The sequence below is a fragment of the Pelophylax lessonae genome, assembly GCF_965119305.1.
Source record: "Pelophylax lessonae genome assembly, chromosome: 4".
NCBI classification, from domain to species: domain Eukaryota; kingdom Metazoa; phylum Chordata; class Amphibia; order Anura; family Ranidae; genus Pelophylax; species Pelophylax lessonae.
The window spans coordinates 303,260,461-303,282,588 of record NC_138771.1 but is presented as its reverse complement, the minus strand read 5'-3'; the positions used below and the strand labels follow the sequence as shown (position 1 = coordinate 303,282,588).

General features: G+C 41.4%; 1 protein-coding gene across 1 annotated transcript in view; it reads right to left on the bottom strand.

Moving 5' to 3' along the window:
- Positions 1-1,688: 1,688 nt before the first annotated feature.
- The window catches only part of IGF1 (insulin like growth factor 1), a 136,223-nt gene continuing 115,783 nt past the window's right edge, over positions 1,689-22,128 (bottom strand). The window contains exons 4-5 of the mRNA XM_082254087.1: positions 8,388-8,569; positions 1,689-2,809 (exon numbers count right to left, since the gene is read on the bottom strand). Coding sequence (XP_082110213.1) covers positions 2,750-2,809; positions 8,388-8,569 — 242 coding nt within the window. The 3' untranslated portion in view covers positions 1,689-2,749. The remainder of the gene's footprint in view (positions 2,810-8,387; positions 8,570-22,128) is intronic.

The window sequence follows — 22,128 nt, the reverse complement described above, 5'->3', positions numbered from 1 at the left end:
ACAAAAAAAGAGCGACAATTCTGAAAAAGAAAAAACTATATTTCTCACTATCTGCTCTATAATATTCCACAAAAAATACAATATAAAATCAAACTTTTTCATCATTTTAGGCAAATTTGTATTTTGCTATATATTTTTAGTAAAAAAAAATTGCAATAAGCGTATTATGATTGGTTTGCGCAAAAGTTATTGCATCTACAAACTAGGGGAAAGATTTATGTCATTTTTATTTATTTATTTTTTACTAGTAATGTCGGTGATCTGCGATTTTTAGCATGACTGCGACATTGCGGCGGACAGATCGGACCCCTAACTGACATTTTTGACAGTTTTGGGGGGGACCAGTGACATTACTAGAGTAATCAGTTCTAAAAATTTGCACTGTTACTGTAATAATGACACTGGCAGGGAAGGGGTTAACTCAGGGGCAATCAAAGGGTTAAGTGTATGCTTAGGGGGTGTTTTCTAACTGTGAGGGGGATGGGCTTGTGGAATCAACACAGAGACCTTTGATCCTAAACAGGAGGATCACAGGTGCTCTGTATTCATTCCAGAGAGAACAATGGTCTGGTGTGTTTACAACAGCAGACTGTCGTTCTCTCTCTATGGGGAGCGATCGCTGGTGCCCGGGGGCAATCGCGGTTGCCGGCCCCATGGATTGGCTTCCCCACTGCCTAGTGGGGGGAGGTACAGCGGTTCGCGCAGCTGAGCCAGCCTGCCGCAAGTATACCTGCCGCGGGCGGTCGGCAAGTAGTTAATACATAAAGGTACCTAGGAAAATTTCTCAAATATACTTATTGTAAAGGTGTTTTAATTTGGATAAATAAAACATTATAGAGCTCAGACATCCACCTTTGATTCTATAACATTAATGAGCGTTCGGCGGGTAACCCAGTGTTTTTCAACTCTATCTCTGAGCGCTCTGGGCTTTGTGTTTGATTACACTAATGCAATTTTCATCAGTTTTTTATTTTTACAAATGAAAAATACAGGGAGGATGGAGGCATTGCAAATCAACACCTGAATGATGAAAACAGGATTGATTTTGGCTGAGGTAGTCCTCTCTTGCTCACAAGTGATTAAAATCTTAAATGTATCCCCATGCTTTTAAAGCTGCCCATACACATTTGGATTTTCTTTCGAAAGTTCATAGAAAAATTGTTCATCAGAACATTCTTTTTGATTAGAATTCCAGGCACATGAAACAGGTTGCAATACAAAAAGCACAATTTTTCCCCAAACAAAAACTACATTCACAGTTAGAATGTCGTTATTTTCCATCCTGCTTCTTTGAACTTTCTTACCACTATGGTAGAAAATAAACTTTGATTTAGTCCTACTAACCATTAGAAAATTTAACAAATGTTCCCAAAAATTATTTTCCAATGCGTATATGCTGGTGTATGGCCAGCTTTGGGCTCAACTACATGTGAGATTTTTATTGTTTGTGAGATTTTAACTAATAATTTAAAGAGGAGGACCCAAATCAGTTTCTTCTGGCCCTAGGATCTTGGAGTTGCAGGAGTATCAGTGCGGAAGCAACCTGTGTAGGATGAGATAAGCATGCATTAAAAAAGAGGTTGATTTGTGTTAGGAATGGGAAATGTATTATTCTTCCTCAGAGGTACACTTTAACATTAATTACAACCTTAGCAGAATTTGTGTGTGGTATTGAAAGCTAGCAACCACAGATCATCAAATTTCACTTTAGATAGTTTTAGGGGATGCTGATCAATAGTGCGGTCATCTTTCCAAAAACATGTAACGTGATTATTTGAATGTATTGAATAAGGTTCTGTACTTAACAAAAAAAGGTGCAACTCTAAACTTCAAAAATCGAACTACGTTGAGGCATTGAGTCTACTTACTAGCTTACTTAGATTTAAATGTCAAATACAGCAATAAGGCCACAGTATTAGCCTATAGAAAATATGTTTGCTTTTACCAGTTAGCATTATTGACCAGATCATCACACAACACTCACTGCAACATACGGTAGCACCATTGTACTATTTTACAGCTCTACATACCTAATTATATATGTGCATTAGTGATATACAGGTTACTACTTTGATTGAACACAAATGTTTACCACTGGACAAATAACTAGCTTGTTACCAAGATAGATCAGTGACTTATGAGCCTAGACAAGTGTTTAACTGCTGTATCTTATTATATTCAAAAATAGGTGGATAAATTCAGCCATTTTTTTGTGAAATGTATGAACCCAACCCATACTCAGAGAATGGTGGGAATTCGGGAACATCAGGAAAGGGAAAATACATCTTTTCTTCTAATTCTATTGGAAATCAAAGTGTGCAAATACAGAAGGTCAGGCAAACAATGTTATAGGACACTGGATACTAAACAGCCCAGGAAGAGAAGTGCAAATATAAGGAACTCTCAGACAAATCTGGGTCAGGCCTCCAGTACCCAAAAAACATTGATTAATTTTAGTGCAATCAAGAAGGCCATTTATTCTGGACCTCTAGGGGAAACAGGCTATTAAAACAAATGCTTGTGCAGGACATGTTTAACAGGTGAAAGATTACAGAGCACTAGTTCAGTTATGTGAGTTGTTATAATTCTGGTTGGAATGCACATCAACAGCGTGTGGAATTGTATTGTTCAGAGGTTGAATGCCCATTGATTGAGAGAAGTGTTGTCTTTCCCTGTTTGATTTAACTTTTCAGTATTACATCCTGCACATGCCACATTCATTCTTCAAGACTTTGAGTGGTAACAGGATCTACATCCTGAAGCTTCGGCTCCCTGTGTTCCCTCTACTTGCATTCTTCTGATGCACTTCCTGTAATACACATACATTAAAAATTGTTACACAGAGTATTACTAGTATGCATCAATGTATGTGTTGAGATAAAGAATATTTATAAAATGAAACAATAAACAGTCCCAAACAGTAGAGGCAGCACAAATGGAAATGTTGCGTCTCCTAAGACAGCATGAATGTGTATATTCAGGTCCAAGTGTATGATATCCATTTTTAGAAGTCCTTTCTCCTTATCTCCTTGCTTGCTGTTGGCCAAGCCTTTTTCTACTTGTTGCTGCAAACATTTATCAACTCTGCACCTTACACCGCATTCACACTGAAGCGGCACAACTTCGGGGGCGACCTGTGAAGTCGCGTGCAGCGCGACTTCGGCGCGACTTGCACGGACTTCATAAAAAGAATGTCTATGCAAGTCGCTCCAGGTCGCCCCGAAGTAGTACAGGAACCTTTTTCTAAGTCTGAGCGACTTGTGTCGCTCCTATTAGAACCGTTCCTGTACCACACAAAGGACCGCGACGGTCCGCGACTTGTCAGGCTGACAAGTCGCCTGACAAGTCGTATTAGTGTGAATGGACTCAAACAAAACAATCTTTTTCCCCGTTGGCTAACTGTGCATCCAGAACTGCTGGGTTATATCACACATGCCTTCTAATAGTATACAGCAGTCAATTTCAAATGAAATCCAGGCTAGTTAGTTATCTTCAGGGAAGTTTATGCAAATCATGGCTTCCTTGGAGCTTGGCTTTGGGGACTGGTAAGAAACTGGAACCTGACAGGTAATAATGAGGTGGGCTTCATTGTGTATTATCATTTGGCTCTTAAGTCTTGCAATTTTGCCAAGGCTTTGTTTCTATAACACAGCATTTTAGTGAGTTTCTGAGATGTAACTACAAAACGGAGCCTTAGCAGTGATGCTATAATGGTTGTCGTCTGCTAAGGCCAGTTGGAAGATGTTAAGGAGGAATTGTCTAGTGTAAAATGTCATCTACCCTGGTAACATGGCCAGTTGTATGTTGTAAGTTTTACTCATGTAGGCCAAAGGTCTATTGCTATCCTGCTCCTTTTTAAGTGAAATGCCTAGCCTCTGTGTCACAGCAACAAGATCAGATATCATACCCAAACAAGGCACTTTGAGTCTTTACCTCAAGCAAACTGCAAACTTTTTTCTTTCCACTGAGATAAATCCCTTCGTTTCTTTTAAAGTAAAAATTAATGAATTGTGATCCTGCCAAAAACTCACAGAGCAAGTCATTCCACTGAAACAAAATGCTCATGGGGCCCTCCATCAATGGCTTTGGTATTCATGAAATGAACCATAAATCCTGTTGTGCAGCACAACAGAGTCCTCAAGCAATCTTTCGATTTTCTAATGATCATCAACCGGGCAAATACTATCCTGCTAGGATGGTCCTACAGCCTCATTGGAACTGCAAAGATTGGATGAAGGAAGCTTTGGGGGTTGCTACGTATTTACCCAGAGTAATTATTTGCTGTAAAGGACAGTTGCATCCATAAACAAGAGTATTAACTGTGAGCATTTCTTGGATTGTGACAGAAATGTGTCACTGACTTGGTTTTGAGAGAAATTTTGGCATGAGAAGAATTATTATTTTCACAACCATTCTTTTTTTAATCCTTTGTGCTAACTGGCACCACCCTTATTTCCCAGACTTTTCCCAGTCTATTTTGGAGACTGTCTGAGGTGCTCAAGCAAGAGATTTGTCAATTGATTGTGCACATTGTTACTGAACTGGTACTAAGCACAGCAACTTCTCATGGTTTGGAGTACCTTTTTTCTCTCACCTGAAGCATAGGCTACATTGGTGTACAGTACATCAGAAAGAACCTGGAGGTTCTTATTTGGAATTCCACATTTCCAACTAGTGCAGATTTGTTTTGGTTAAAGAAAGACATCAGTTTTTGCACTTGAATTTTAGTTTTAGGAAACTGTACAAAAAAAGGTGTCCTTTGAAGTTGATGTATGAGCTATTTCAATGGCTTCAAGTGGCCTCCGTTTTCAGTAAGTTAGGCTGGCCATACATGTTCAATTTTCTTGTACAATTTTTCTTTTAGATTTATCTTAAACTATGTAGTGGAAGGGCCTGCCTAAATGGATACAATTGAAAGTTGTTTAGTTTTGACCTAATATTAAATGTTTCTTGGTAAATCTAAAGGAAAATTGTACAAGATGAGTGAACATGTATGGTCAGCCTTAGATCCTTGAGGGATTTTGAGGAAAGCAATACTCAGATGGACCCCATAAGTACTTAGGCAGGTCATACATGGTTTGAATCTCGGCTGGTTCAAGAGGAACCGGCTAAGATTTGAAACGTGTACGGGCAGGCTGAATGTACCAAGTTGATCGATCGCAGATTTTACCTGCAATTATCTCTAGCAGCTGCTATAGCTGCTAGCAATAATCACTGTCTTTGTGTCGGGGGAGGACAATGGCCCCACAGGAGGTATTTCCACATCATCACTGTCTATGTTGATGGGTAAATCGAGAAAAAGTCTCTCCGTGTATGGCTGGCCTTAGTCAAACACTTTGGGCTCTGCTCTTTTATGTGTGTGTGTGTGTTTGTAATCATTCAGACAAAATCAAAATCTTCTTTACAGATATCAAGTCCCATCTTGGGACTTGTGAGGTTAGAATTTAAATTAATGAAAGAAAGGACTGTATGGTCTAATGAAAAAAATGCTTATTTGAAAGTCAAATTCTTTTCCTGGGCCAAATTGTTGTTTGATCGCAGATCATCAGATTTTTACGCTCACACACCATGTGATTTCAGCCAAGATTTGCCACTTATATCCGAAGAGCTTTGTTCCAATTGGTAAAGACTAAGGTAGACTTCTCCTTTGGCTACCACTCAGAATCCAGTGGTAAGATTGAACATGTTGAAGCGGCTCCTTCAAGTTTATATTGGGCTGCTCTTCTTTCTTATGCCTAGTACACAGTACTAGCTTTTGTTCGTTCAACCCATCAGCTGAACGAAAAAAAGCTGACCGCTTCGGTCAGAGCCACTGTACTAATGATCCCACATTAGTATAGGGATCTCCCCTGCTGAGCTGTTGTGTTCTAAAAGAGGGATGGCCCCCCCTGCCAGAACACTCTGATAAGCGCTCTCCATCCTTGACTGAGAGCGCAGATCAGGAGCCAGTCAGTTGCTGGTTTTCCAGCATGCTCCTCTGAAAGAAGCTGGCCAAACAGTCAGTGGGAAGAATGTCCCCCTTACAGTGGTGCGTAGAATACCACACTTATAGAAAGAAAAAAGAATATTGGTGTCATGCCGCTTGGCTCTTACAAGTGGCATTGGTCCCAGAACTATGCAAGCACCATCAAATGTGAAAACAGTCATCCACACTTTAAAGAACCCCTAGCAACCTTTGGATAAACTCTAATTGAATAAACCTGGTCTATAGGGTTAATTCATGTGTTATTTTCATTACTGCATATAATTTACTACTCTTTGTAGTTGAAAAATATGTTTGCAGTTGAATTGCTTTGTTTTTTTTTAAATGATATTTGCTGCTTTTATGTTTTAATATATTTTGCAGTAGTTTATATGTAAAACATTACCCCCTTCCTAATTCAATCCTTCATTGTAAACCTGTCACATGCCAACCATTTGTAAACAAGTATAACTACACAGGCATACAGACCCACCAATTATTTAAAAATGGCATCTTACATTTATTAAGTTTAGTTACATCAGCTCAGCATAGGTTTTATTGGGAATCACAATTCTTTTTTAAACAGAAATAAAGTACTCAAATAAATTGCATTAAGCTAATTTTGAAATGACTCACCTTCACCCATGCTTCTATGAAGTGATTCCAATACAAAAAGGCTTTGCTAAAATAGCAAAACTGCATGTTTTGCCTTAAATGTTTTTAACATATTTTTATACTTTAATGCCTCTTTCAAGCAAACCTGTGCTGAGCCAAGTATGTAGCCTATCATCGCTGATCTCCTCCTGAAAGTGCTAGTGTCTGATTTTCTCTGGGATATCTACTGTACATTTGGAATCACTAACCTGGAACAAAAAAGGTACAAGCAAAGTCAAAATTCCTGAACTGTATACTTTGTTGAAGGTGACAAGGGCCTCATCCCAACATCCCTGGCTCAGTTGATGTTGGGGTTTGAAATGGACTTATTGGAATCTGGAAACCCCCTTTAGAAAAAGGATGCCTCCAGATATCCGACCCCTGCCTACATGAATAAAAACAGGGAACATAGTACCTCTTGTTACTCATTTGCTAAAAAAGTGACAAAATAAATTTAATTATGTAGCCCCACAGTGTAAATCTAATGTCAATCACATCAACCAGTGATGTAGATCAATCGTCAATCAAGACATTCCACTGACCTACCTATACAAATACAACAACATGTGGCAATGATTCTCTCCTGCTGTACTCTTGCTGCAAATGACAGCTCCCCAGCTGGTAGCTGATTGTTAACAAACTGGCTGGGGATGCTGGTCGTGATCATTTTTGGACAATGACGTCACCCTTGATGCCCCGCGATTTGTTTACAATTTGAAAGAATTTAAAAACCTATCAAACAGGTGGCCAGAAGCAGTTGTTTAGTGGCAGTAGTAATATTGACACTAAATTAATGACTTCCAGCTGCTACAGGCGGATGAATGAACTGGCTAAATCTGCTCAATTAGTTTACTCAGTTGGCAAAATGCGAACAGCTTGGGTTCACTCGACCATGAAACTGGCCAGAACCCCAAGCTCAACCCTAGTTACCCTAGCTTTATATTATATATATATATATATATATATATATATATATATATATATATAAATATATATATATATGTGTATATATATATATCAAGAAAGATACCCCTTTTCTTTGAAGGGAATGTGTAGTGCTGGTCAGGATTTTTGTTTATCTTGGTCAGTTTGGTCAGGATTAAAAAAAAAAAAACTGTATATTAATATTTTATATTCTCCTTTTCAGGGGTTGGAGCCAAATGTTCCCTCATTTTGCCCTTTTGTTGAAATAATCTCATTGTTTATAGAATTTTTATCTTAAGCTGCAATTTACATATGCCAGTAAATGAGTCACAGGAGTGACTCATATCTTATAGAACAGCTATGTCTGAGTGTTTCAACTAAACTAAATTTTAGGGCAGACAGTGGCAGCTGTCCTCTCTCTTAAGCTATATATTGGTATCATGAAAACGCTTGATTGTGTAATAAATTATTATTTCTTAAAAAAAGATTGTACATACAGTATAGATCAAAAGCGAGCCGTTTAAAACCCTTAACTGTCAGAAAATTAAAATAAAGTTGACTGAAAATCATTATAATTTTCCTGAGTGCTCTGGACATATGAGGGATTTCTGATTTCCTGACAGATGGGAAAACCTTTTTCCAAAAATCCCTGAATGTACTGTATAACATAATCCAAACTTTTCTCAGCGTTTCTGACTTTTAAACTGAAAAAGTGCAGTTAGGGTAAAGAATTAGAAATCTTTGATGCTTAATTATACCACTGGAGGCATGAGAAGCTCTATGCAACCTTAGCCTGAGAAGGCCATAGCACCTGTCTGAGACCACCTTCACATTAATGCTAAATTACCTTCTGGGCTTTTGGCATGTCAGTGTGACGTTGAGCACGTACAGATCGTGCTGACTTTGCTGGCTTGATAGGAGCACAGTACATCTCTAGCCTCCTCAGATCACAGCTTTGAAAGCAGCATTCATCCACAATTCCTCTGTGATGAGAACGTCGACTGTTGTATCCATACCCTACTGGCTTGCCTGGTGGAAAAGGAAACGTATGATAAAATTAATAACATCATCAATAAAAGTTGTTGATTAAAGGCAGATCATGCCCAGAAGATGGAAAAAAAATCATGTTATACTTGATACTTGTTGATCTTTAGGGGAGTTAGGTAAATGTACTATTGTGATCCTTTTAAAACGATATGTGAAAACATGCATTCATTTTAACCATTAGAACTGATATTTGTAAGGCAGTTGAACTGTTCAGTTGAAACAATTGAACTGACAGTTGTATAGCTGAAGTGAAGCAAAAGACTCGGAATGCTAATACTGGAGAATGAGCATATGCATCTATTTTTTTAACTGTTTGTTTTAAATGGAAGATGCAGTCAACACAGAATTTCCCATATGGACCACATGCTCCTCTAGCCTTCTGTCTGCACTGTTGTACCTGTAGAGTTTATTAAATGTCTTGCATGACATAAGCTGGCAGTGAGCTGCCACAAAACTATAGAAGCAGGGATGAGTTAAGATAGAATGGGCCCTAGGAAAAGGAAAAAGACAAAACTTTTTGACTTACATTAATGTTGATAGCAATTGGCACCAAAATGCTTTTTCTATGCAGGTATGGCCCACTCTATTAGACATCAACCGCCTACAAGTGAATGCAATGTAAGTACCTGAATTTGACCTAGTATCAGCCTATTGCTGTCCCTGTACAGTGGGAATGGAATGTGAGGGGAAGGGGCAGCACATGAAGCCAATATGTGCTGACAAGAAGCATGCTGATAGAAAGAGAAAGCAGAGTGACCGAGAAATGAGCTCATCAATGTCCTACTTCTCCTTTCACTGTCTACAGGCTGGGGTGGGTCAAGGATGACTTGAGCCCAGAAGACATTGAATAATGCTGGCTGACAGAAAATAGTTCTGCAGTAGAAGTACACTATTCTGCCAAAAGTATTGGGACACCTGCCCTTACATGCTTATTAACTTTAATGACATCCCAGTCTTAGTCCGTAGGAATTAATATTAAGTTGGCCCACCCTTTGTAGCTATAACACTTTCAACTCCTCTGGGAAGGCTGTCCACAAGGTTTAGGATCGTGTCTATGGAAATGTTTGACCATTCTTACAGAAGCACGTTTGTGAGGTCAGGTCATGTTGGGTGAGAAGGCCTGGCTCACAGTCTCCTCTCTTGTTCATCCCAAAGGTGTTCTATCGGGAAAGGTGCAGGCCACTCAAGTTCCTCCACCCCAAACTTGCTCATCCATGTCTTTACAGGCCTTGCTTTGTGCACTGGTGTGCAGTCATGTTTGAAGAGGAAGGGGCCATCCCCACACTGTTCTCACAAAGTTGGGAGCATGAAATTGTCCAAAATGTTTTGGTATGCTGATTCCTTTAGAGTTCCCTTCACTGGAACTAAGGGGCCAAGCCTAACCCCTGAAAAACAACCCCACACAGTAATCCCCCCTCCATCAAATGATTTGGACCAGTGCACAAAGCAAGGTCCATAAAGACATGGATGAGCGAGTTTGGTGTGGAAGAACTTGACCAACCTGCACAGAGCCCTGTCCTCAACCCGATAGAACACCTATTTTTGTTTATTTCCAAAACCTTTCCCTGGCTTTTGAAGAAGAAAGAAAAAATATGAATATAAAAAATATGAATGTAAGACAGATGATTTTTATGAGTATTGTCATCATTAGGCACACTGAAAGACCAGTAAAATGAGAGAGAACAATTCAAATAAAGTGTGCAACTGTCTGCTACAGTTGCATAAATGTCTGGAAGAAAATGTCAGATCTCCCTGGGTTAGACTGGTGGAGTTGGAAGAATTCAGCAATCAGAATAGGTCTCTACTGAAGTGTGTAAAAAGTCTGTTTAAAGACATGTATTACATCAAAGCAGTCCAGCAGATGTTTACTACATTTTAAAGGAACATACTGCTGCCCATTCACTATTCAATCAGCAGGCCAGGGTTATGTTTTATCAGGTGATCTTCACCAGGCTGTGCTGCTGCTGTAGTAGTTAAATATATGTTTTGTCTGTCAGGAGTGCCTGAATAACAAAAATAGCTGCAATAAAATGCATATTCTGAGGCAGATTAAAAAAAAAAAAACCCATGTGTGTTTTTCCTATGTTTATTTAACTGCTTGCTTGGAGTTTGGCTTAAAAGTGGTTGTAAACCCTTCCATATACCCACAACTTTGTCACCTCTTTGAGTCATTACCAATAAGGGTCAGTACAAAACCAGAACCACTTGTAATAATGTATAATAATGTTATTGATGAGTTGCTAATGGACTTATAAGTGACTAATACTTACCCTGTCATGTTTTATATTATCTATAGAAATACCGGTCTGTCATGGTCTCTCAGGCCCTGAGGAAGCCTTGAGCGAAACGCGTCGGCTTGCTGGGGACCTACATTGACCGCATTCCACCTTGAGACCTACCTTCCATCCTACACAGGCTTTTTGGTTTTGTTTCCCTCACGGGATGTATTTCTATAATGTGAATGACTCATCTTGATTGATTTTAATAACTTTGTATGTTAGTCTGTTTATACAAAATATGCATGGTAGTCCATGCCTTTTACCTTATAAACTAATAAAATGTTATTTGGTTTTATAAACTGGTTTTGCGTCTGATCCTTCTACTACCACTGGCCCGCAAAGCCCCATCCTTTTTTTCTATCAATTTTTGCTGGTATTCTCATAGGGGTAAGGGCCTAAACTACACGGCAACCTTTTGATGCGATACCCAGTGAAGTGACCGATCAGGGGATACACAGAGATTAAACAAATCCTTCTGCATAAGTTGTACCTAATTATCTGCAGCCCTCTCATCTCTACAGCTGTTCGAAGTGCAGAATGTCTACAATTTGTCTGAGCTTTTAGAAAGCAGGAGGGGCCATTACACTCCACGGAGCTCAGTGAAAGCTTATTGGAGGGAAGGGACACACCCCCTTCACACAGCACACAGGAACAGAGCTAAGGCTGTCAATCAAAGGCTGTGTGCTGGAGGTCCCTCTCCTGTCTCTTTTTTTTTTACCTATTGATGTCAAGAAAACCTGTCAGAAGTAACTCATGCAGATAGCAGAGGAACATGGCACCAGACAGAAGTGAAACTTAGGTGTTGATTTACTAAAGACAAATAGACTGTGCACTTTGCTAATTGCAGTTGCTCTCTGCAAGTGCAGTTGCTCCAGAGCTTAGTAAATGAGCAGAAGCTCTGATGACTCCCATCATCCAATCACATTCCAGCAAAAATGCTGTTTTTTATTAAAATTTCCTTGCACTTGATTTAGTATTCTTTGCAAAGTGAGGCTTTTCCCCATTTACTAAGCTTTGGAGAAACTGCACTTTGCAAAGTCTACAGTCTATTTGCCTTTAGTAAATCAAACCCTTAGTGTTCTGGCTTGAGACAAGTACATACTACAGAGCCATATGCTTTGTTCATATTTCTTGCCAGAGGTTTACATCCACTTTTAGCCCATATTGAGGTGAATTATTAGAATTATAAGTCACCACAGCTTAATGTTAAAAAATGGCTACAGTGTTCATCATAAAAGCAGACTGCTGGAAACTGTGAATAAAGTTGTGTCTTTTAACCTGGGAAGTGTTTAAAAAATGTACACATGGTGCATCACCAATAGTTCAGCATGAATAGGTTCCAGGCAGATTTGCAATCAGCATTTCATCAAAATCCCAGACAAAACAGTAAGTTTATTACATCAGGTCAGTAACAGGTTACGTTTAAAGGATATCCAAACTAAAGAATACATGAGTCACTCATTGGCTGAGTTTTTTGATTCACTGAACAGATGTTCAGTTAAGACGCATTAAACAACAAACCTTCATAGTCACCTTACCAGTGAACAAAAAATTTGCTAAAATGTCATTGCTTCACCAAGTTACTGCCGGTTTATTGATTGCTATTGGTTGTTATTGTTATTGGTTACAAGTGGGCCAAAATGTAAAATCAATTTGATCTATCATATTTCACCTATATGACCTGTATATCTCCATTAATAATTTATGGGGAAGGTCAACAATATTGTAGTGACGGGTGTAATAGAGGTGGCAGCTGTGATCCGGTATTAATAAAGAAATACACAAACAACTAAAAACGTAACTATTTGGGATTTTAAAGGTATTGTATAGAAGTCAAACATGTGTCAAACTAAAATCCAATCATTTTATCAGCATAATATTCATTTTTTTTTCCAACCATAAAAATGCAAGGCTGAAATACAATCTCATAACACAAGTGGATTATACTTGCAAAAGTACAAAAGTATACAACATTCACTTTTATCATTGCTTGTTGATGGGATTGAGCCCAACACATTTTCTCCGGGAACTTTCTCCAGTACTTCTCCGGGAGCTGATGAGGATGCTTAATTCATATAGTTCCTATTGTAGTAGTATGACCATAAGCCAGACAATGATGAAAACATACAATTTCTTGCCTTTTGTGTTGGAGGGAAACTGATAACCACAGACTGAGCTGCGGAGCCATAAAGGACCTAGGAAATACCTCAAAGCTTATCATTAATCCCAAAGTGTTGTTCTATATCACCACAGCTTGCTCCATCAGCATGGGGATGTATTATTTTTTCTTCCAGCAGTTGGATGTGGATACCTATATAAAAGTCTTTAGACCTCATACACACTGGATGTTTTTATAGCTGCTTCTAAGGGGCATTTGGTGCTTTTTATTCTGCCTCTTAATGCCCCTCCGTGTTAGCCTAAAGCCCCGTACACACGGGCTGAATGCTGGGCGACATCGGCAGGTTCAATAAAAAATGGTTGATACTTGGCCCTTGTGTACGGCAACTGGTCCAACAGAAGCCGACCACTTGGCCGGCTTCTGTCAGACCAGCATACTGGGAAAAAACAGCAGCTGGCCGGCTCCCAATCAGCGTATGCAGCAAATGGCTGCGAGCACTAATCGGAGTGTTCAGGTGGAGGGGGGATGTCCATGCACATCGGCTTTTAGCAGCATTTAGTGGCAGGAGCTTTTAGAGGCAAGAAAACACCACTGCCAGTGCATCCAGGAGTGACAGAGTTTGGGTAGAAAAAAAGTTTGACCCTACTAAAAGCTGTTAGAAGCTGCTAAACATGCCTAAACATCAGTGCCTGAACATTAATTAATTTCAATGGTCAGAATAAATTATTTATTCTGGCCAATGAAATGAATTAGCAACCAAGAGCTTGACGCCTGTAAAAGCTCCTAAAAGCTTGTAAAAGCTTTAGACACTTCTATCTGCAAAAACGCTGTTTGCTTCTAGGAGAGTTAAAAAATGTCCTGTGTGCAAGAGTCTAAATGTTGTCAGGGAGGGAGGAGAGACAATTACTTATATATGATAGTTTTTTTTCAATAGTGGAGAATGGATTCCCTCTCCAGATCTCCTGGATCCAACCAAAGATCCAAACATCGAAATATATGACTTCTATCCAAATATTGTGGTAAGAAATCTTATACAGATAGGAATAGTTTGCGCTCTGTGTTCCCAGTTTGCAATAACTACTTAATCCTGGGTATAAAATAGCAAAAATGGTCCACCCGCCAAATGAAAAATGGAGGCCAGGTTTGTCAGCAAAAGGATAAAATAGTGCTAGATCACGTGTGTGATGGGTTGATCTTCACTAATGCATCGACCTGTGTTATTTAGCCAATTGATGACAACAGCAGCGCTTAAAATGCATTACGGTTAACACACAAAATACGAAAAGGTGTCAATCCAACTCTAAAGAGCTATTTTATACTTTCAAACAAATTGGAAGTCCCGTGGTGCAGGTTACTGATAGAAAATGAAGACTTGGCAATTGCAAGGGAAGTTGACCATAAGCCAGACAATGATGAACACATACAATTTCTTGCCTTTTGTGTTGGAGGGAAACTGATAACCACAGACTGAGCTGCGGAGCCATAAAGGACCTAGGAAATACCTCAAAGCTTATCATTAATCCCAAAGTGTTGTTCTATATCACCACAGCTTGCTCCATCAGCATGGGGATGTATTATTTTTTCTTCCAGCAGTTGGATGTGGATACCTATATAAAAGTCTTTAGACCTCATACACACTGGATGTTTTTATAGCTGCTTCTAAGGGGCATTTGGTGCTTTTTATTCTGCCTCTTAATGCCCCTCCGTGTTAGCCTAAAGCCCCGTACACACGGGCTGAATGCTGGGCGACATCGGCAGGTTCAATAAAAAATGGTTGATACTTGGCCCTTGTGTACGGCAACTGGTCCAACAGAAGCCGACCACTTGAAAAATGGAGGCCAGGTTTGTCAGCAAAAGGATAAAATAGTGCTAGATCACGTGTGTGATGGGTTGATCTTCACTAATGCATCGACCTGTGTTATTTAGCCAATTGATGACAACAGCAGCGCTTAAAATGCATTACGGTTAACACACAAAATACGAAAAGGTGTCAATCCAACTCTAAAGAGCTATTTTATACTTTCAAACAAATTGGAAGTCCTGTGGTGCAGGTTACTGATAGAAAATGAAGACTTGGCAATTGCAAGGGAAGTTGCCCTTAGCAAGAAAATTTGCCGCAGAGTTTAATGAAAGCAGTAAAATTTTAATTTGCAAATAATACCGATTCATGTGTAGCAATAGCCCCAGGGCAAACTTTGGATGAAGAATGCAATCTATCTTACAGTGGGGATCGAAAGTTTGGGCACCCCAGGTAAAAATTTGTATTAATGTGCATAAAGAAGCCAAGGAAAGATGGAAAAATCTCCAGAAGGCATCAAATTACCGATTAGACATTCTTATAATATGTCAACAAAAGTTAGATTTTATTTCCATTATTTACACTTTCAAAATTACAGAAAACAAAAAATGGCGTCTGCAAAAGTTTGGCCACCCTGCAGAATTTATAGCATGCACTGCCTCCTTTGCAAGGCTGAGACCTGCCAGTGTCATGGATTGTTCTCAATCATCGTCTGGGAAGACCAGGTGATGTCAATCTAAAAGGTTTTAAATGCCCAGACTCATCTGACCTTGCCCCAACAATCAGCACCATGGGATCTTCTAAGCAGTTGTCTAGAAAACTGAAACTGAAAATAGTTCACGCTCACAAAGCTGGAGAAGGCTATAGGAAGATAGCAATGCGTTTTCAGATGTCAATATCCTCTGTTCTGAATGTAATTATGAAATGGCAGTCATCAGGAACAGTGGAAGTTAAAGCAAGATCTGGAAGACCAAGAAAAATATCAGACAGAACAGCTCGCAGGATTGTGAGAAAAACAATTCAAAACCCACGTTTGACTGCACAATCCCTCCAGAAAGATCTGGCAGACACTGGAGTTGTGGTACTTGTACAAATATGGTCTTCATGGAAGAGTCATCAGAAGAAAACCTCTTCTACGTCCTCACCACAAAAATAAGCGTTTGAACTTTGCAAATGAACATATAGACAAGCCTGATGCATTTTGGAAACAAGTTCTGTGGACCGATGAGGTTAAAATTGAACTTTTTGGCCGGAATGAGCAAAGGTACGTTTGGAGAAGAAGGGGCACAGAATTTAATGAAAAGAACCTCTGTCCAACTGTTAAACATGGGGGTGGATCAATCATGCTTTGGGGTTGTATTGCAGCCAGTGGCACAGGGAACATCTCACGAGTAGAAGGAAAAATGGATTCAATAAAATTTCAGCAAATTTTGGATGGTAACTTGATGCCATCTGTGAAAAAGCTGAAGTTAAAGAGAGGATGTCTTCTACAAATGGATAATGATCCTAAACACACCTTGAAATCCACGGGGGATTACATCAAGAGGCATAAACTGAAGGTTTTGCCATGGAATTCACAATCTCCTGACCTCAACATAACTGAAAAGCTATGGATAGACCTTAAAAGAGCAGTGCGTGACAGACAGCCCAGAAATCTCAAATAACTGGAAGACTTTTGTAAGGAAGAATGGGCAAAGATACCTCAAACAAGAATTGAAAGACTCTTGGCTGGCTACAAAAAGTGTTTACAAGCTGTGATACTTGCCAAAGGGGGCAGTACAAGATATTAACTCTGCAGGGTGCCCAAACTTTTGCAGATGCCATTTTTTTGTTTTCTGTCATTTTGAAAGTGTAAATGATGGAAATAAAATCTAACTTTTGTTGACATATTATAAGAATGTCTAATCTGTAATTTGATGCCTTTTGGAGATTTTTCCATCTTTCCTTGGCTTCTTTATGCACATTAATACAATTTTTTACCTGGGGTGCCCAAACTTTCGATCCCCACTGTACAATCAAATGGTAACATATTGTAAACTCATTGCAATAACAACTCAAAAGCTATGTATCTGAACTCACCTAAACACCTACATTTTCATGACTACATTCTAAACCGATGTAAGGATTTTTGTCTACTTAGGCGAAGGTGCATTTTACGGCACCACTCCCTCCCACCATCCTCCCGCCACCCCTTCCCCCCATCGTACTCCCACCACCACCTCTCTCCACCATCCTCCCACCAACCTCTCTACAACAGCAGGCCATTTTTTAAATTTTTTTTCTTTGTTTTAAAAATGATTTTAGGCCTGAAGATTACTTAAAAGCTCCAAAATATTATTTTTATTTTTTTTTGAAAGCATGAAAGCAGACACCCTAGACAATAAAATGTTGGTAGTTCTAATTTCTTTATGTTACACGACATTAGTGCAACTGTTAATGAAAGGCAACATTATAGTAAAAAATACATGAAAGTTCATTTCTGGGAACATAAATGCAATTTATTGCCTAATTTTTTGGGTAAAATTTAAAAGATGAGGTTGTGCCGTGTAAATAGATACCCAGGTAAAACCCTAAAGTTGCGTGTGCCTGCAACACTTTAAGTTTATCAATTTTATCAAAGTTTATAATTTTAGAGTTACGCTAGAGCACTGGTGCTAAAATTATTGCTCTCACTCTGGTGTATGTGCTGATATATAACGTGTAGGACAATCGCTATTTTCATACAAAGGTGCCCCAACACACGCATTTTTTGTAGGTAAGTATATGGAGGGCTCTAAAAAACTTTGAATTTTTTACAAATTCTTTATGTATCTCCCTACTGTATGTGCATTTTTACATAACTTCTATTGCTATCACACAGGGGACCAATAGCTCCCTATGTGATAGCATATAGGTGACAGTTTATCTTTATGGAGACACCTGGGGTCTATTAGACCCTGGATGTCTCAGTTCTAATCCACTGCAGCTGATGGAACAAAGACCGTGTTCCACCAGCTGCTTCCCCCAGCACAAATCCCAGAGAATGAATGCCCCGGTCCAGGAAGTGACATCATACACGTCACTTCTGGTCTGTGTACAGGATGGAGGCTGAGCTGACGGAGGATGGTCTGTGTACAGGATGGAGGCTCTGCTGACCTTCCCAGCAGCACCTGCCATGACAGGACCAGGTCCGCAGGTAAGACAGCAGACTTAGGTAAACATGGCGGGGGGGCTGCATATCGCGGCAGTGGTGGAAGTGATAGGTGGCTTCAAAGCCACGTGTGTCACTTCCACGTGAAAGCAGGAAGTCACCTTTACTAAAGTACACACACTCTCAGTATAGTGGCCGGAAGTCTGTAAAAAATCACATCAGTGGTGTAGTGGTTAGCACTTTCGCCTAGCAGCAAAAGGGTTGCTGGTTCGAATCCTCAACTACGACACTACCTGCCTGGAGTTTGCATGTTCTCCCTGTGCCTTCGTGGGTTTCCTCTGTTTAGTCTGGTTTCCACCCTCCAAAGACATGCTGGTAGGTTAATTGGCCCTGGTATGTGTATGTATGAATATGAGTTAGGGACCTTAGATTGTAAGCTCCTTGAGGGTAGGGACCAGTGGCGGCTGGTGAAGTTTTAAGATGGGGGGGGGGGGGGCGCAAGACCCCGCCCTTCTGTTTTGACCCCTCCCATTTCTCAGAAGCCCCACCCCTTATTGACTCCACCCATTTTGTCCCCTGTATTTTGCTTGCGTGAACAAATTCTCCCAATGTATCACATACATTAAGGGGTCTCTCAGTACTAGTATATCCAATAGGGAGCAGGGGCCCTATTATGGGATATACTGTGAGAGACACCCTATTATGGGATACACTGACTGAGAGTAGCACAAACCCCACAGTACAGACCCCCTAGCACAAGCCCCACAGTACAGACCCCCTAGCACAAGCCCCACAGTACAGGACCCCTAGCACAAACCCCACAGTACAGGCCCGCTAGCACTAATCCCACAGTACATGCCCCCTTTCAATGCATTGACCAGAGTACAGGCCCCCTTTCAATGTAGTGACCAGCGTACATGCCCCCTTTCAATGCAGTGACAAGCATACAGGCCCCCTTTCAATGTAGTGACCAGCGTACATGCCCCCTTTCAATGCAGTGACCAGCGTACATGCCCCTTTCAATGTAGTGACAAGCGTACATGCCCCCTTTCAATGCAGTGACAAGGGTACATGCCCCCTTTCAATGCAGTGACAAGCGTACATGCCCCCTTTCAATGCAGTGACAAGCATACAGGCCCCCTTTCAATGTAGTGACAAGCGTACAGGCCCCCTTTCAATGCAGTGACAAGCGTACAGGCCCCCTTTCAATGCAGTGACAAGCGTACATGCCCCCTTTCAATGTAGTGACCAGTATACAGGCCCCCTTTCAATGCAGTGACAAGCGTACAGGCCCCCTTTCAATGTAGTGACCAGCGTACAGGCCCCCTTTCAATGCAGTGACAAGCGTACAGGCCCTCTTTCAATGTAGTGACAAGCGTACAGGCCCCCTTTCAATGTAGTGACCAGCGTACATGCCCCCTTTCAATGTAGTGACCAGCGTACATGCCCCCTTTCAATGTAGTGACCAGCGTACAGGCCCCCTTTCAATGCAGTGACAAGCGTACATGCCCCCTTTCAATGCAGTGACCAGCGTACATGCCCCCTTTCAATGTAGTGACAAGCGTACAGGCCCCCTTTCAATGCAGTGACAAGCGTACAGGCTCCCTTTCAATGTAGTGACAAGCGTACAGGCCCCCTTTCAATGCAGTGACAAGCGTACATGCCCCCTTTCAATGTAGTGACCAGCGTACGTGCCCCCTTTCAATGTAGTGACCAGCCTACAGGCCCCCTTTCAATGCAGTGACAAGCGTACATGCCCCCTTTCAATGCAGTGACAAGCGTACATGCCCCCTTTCAATGTAGTGACCAGCGTACATGCCCCTTTCAATGCAGAGACCAGCGTACATGCCCCTTTCAATGCAGAGACCAGTGTACATGCCCCTTTCAATGCAGAGACCAGCGTACATGCCCCTTTTCAATGCAGAGACCAGCGTACAGGCCCCCTTTCAATGCAGTGACCAGCGTACATGCCCCCTTTCAATGTAGTGACCAGCGTACATGCCCCCTTTCAATGACGTGACCAGTGTACTTGACCCTTTCATCCATCCATCCATGATGATATATATAATGATATCTGCACACTCTTGTCTGGGCCCGGCCTGGGTAACTTGATATTATTCTTGCACCGTGACCTGCCTGTACCTACCTGTTCTGGCCTGGGTCTATCCATCCATCCATCATGGATGGATGGACCCAGGCCAGGCCAGAACAGGTAGGTACAAGCAGGTCACGGTGCAAGATTTATGAAGTTACCCTGGCCGGGCCCAGACTAGACTAGTGCTGTGCTTCATCATGGATGGCGGCAATGGCATTGGCAATTTGGCATGGCAATGGCTGCTGGCTGGCATGGCAATGGCTGCTGGCTGGCTGGCTGGCATGGCAATGGCATGTGGCTGGCTGGCATGGCAATGGCTGCTGGCTGGCATGGCAATGGCTGCTGGCTGGCTGGCATGGCAATGGCTGCTGGCTGGCTGGCAATGGCTGCTGGCTGGCTGGCATGGCAATGGCTGCTGGCTGGCTGGCATGGCAATGGCTGCTGGCTGGCATGACACTGGACGGAGGCCTTAGGAGGAGGAGGAGGAGAACTGAGGACTCACTTACCGGGCTGCTGCTGCACAGGGCTGGACTCCTCTCTTCCGACCCGACCGGCGTGACCGTCCGTCACCTCCTCACCTCACGCTGCGTGCCTTGTGGCCTGCCTGGATCCGAAGGCCTACCGCCGCCCGATCTGAGTCCTGACTGGCTTCCGTCTCCTCCTGAAGAACTGAGCGGAGCGGTCACGTCGTCTTCTCTCTCCGCATGCTGCTCGGCTGGAACTGAAGGCGGGGATCATGACGCTGGGGCGGTGCACCGCCCCACGCGTCACGTCGCCAGCTGATGTCCCACTGTGATTGGTCCAGGCTGGAGACTGGACCAATCACAGCCAGGATATCACGAAGGTGGGGGTGGCCAAGCGCTTTTTCCGGCGCCCAGGTTACGCCCCCAGAAGGCAGCCAATCGGCGCCTCTTCTGGGTCGTAAACCCCACCCCCCCTTTAGCCACCTGGCATAGGTCGGGGATTCCGGCGAACCGATTTTTCTTTTTTTTTATATAACTTTATTGTTCTTTATGTCTTTTTTTTTTCTTTTTTTTAGGGGGGGCGGCGCCCTGGCGCCCCCTATGCACGGGCCGCCCCTGGTAGGGACTGATGTGAATGTACTATGTATATGTAAAGCACTATGTAAATTGATGGTGCTATATAAGTACCTGAAATAAATAAATCTGCAGCACTGTAAAAATCAGAATCCCCAGCAAGTGGCTAAGGACTGGGATTTTACCACCCCCCTTATCCTGGTGCCCTAATATCTCGTACACACGATCAGACTTATCATTCACATTTTGTTGCATGATACTACTGTAGTAACGAATTCAACAATGCGTACTAAACGTATGATTATTTTCGTACGTTTCTGGAAAAGCTTCCTGGTTGCGTAGCTACCTAGTCAAAACAAAAACAATGGCAGGAAGGCTTTTTCCAGGTTATTTCCGTGTTTCTGATCATGCGTGGTCTTTGTCTATCGATTTACATACTGTACTGATTAAATGATTGACCTTTGCTAGGCTATTGTACGACAAAAGTTTTCCTGTTTGTCCCTTTGGATTTTGTTGGACAAAATGTCGTGATCGGCTGTTGAAAGCTGTGTATTAATGATCAGATTATTGTGCGATCAATTCGAAAGCAATTTTTTTGTACGATTATCTTATCCTGTGTACGAGGCATAAGGCGGCTACTTAAGCCGTATTATGCGAGCATCGGCCCTGACTACATTTGACTCACTGCTAAAGGCTAGTACAAACTATAAGAAAATCGGGTGAAAATTTTCATCCAAAGAACTTTTGTACGATTTTCGTACAGTGTGTACACAACTTTCGACAGCCGATTCAAAATTTTCGTATGAAAATTCTTGAAGGGACAAACTCCAAAAATTGTTCTCGTACGGAAAAAAAAGTGTAATGTGTACCGTTTTCCTACGATTTTTGTACAAGAAAAATCCAAAAAGAAAGACTGCGCATAATCAGAAACAATAAACAACGAAAAAAATGTCTTGTACGAGAATTTTCGTACGAATTTTCATTCATCGGTTCCAAAATTAGCTGTTAAACAACGAGGAAAATTGGACGATCGCCCGCCCGATTTTCTTTTAGTGTGTACCCCACTTAAGTCTTATTACTTTG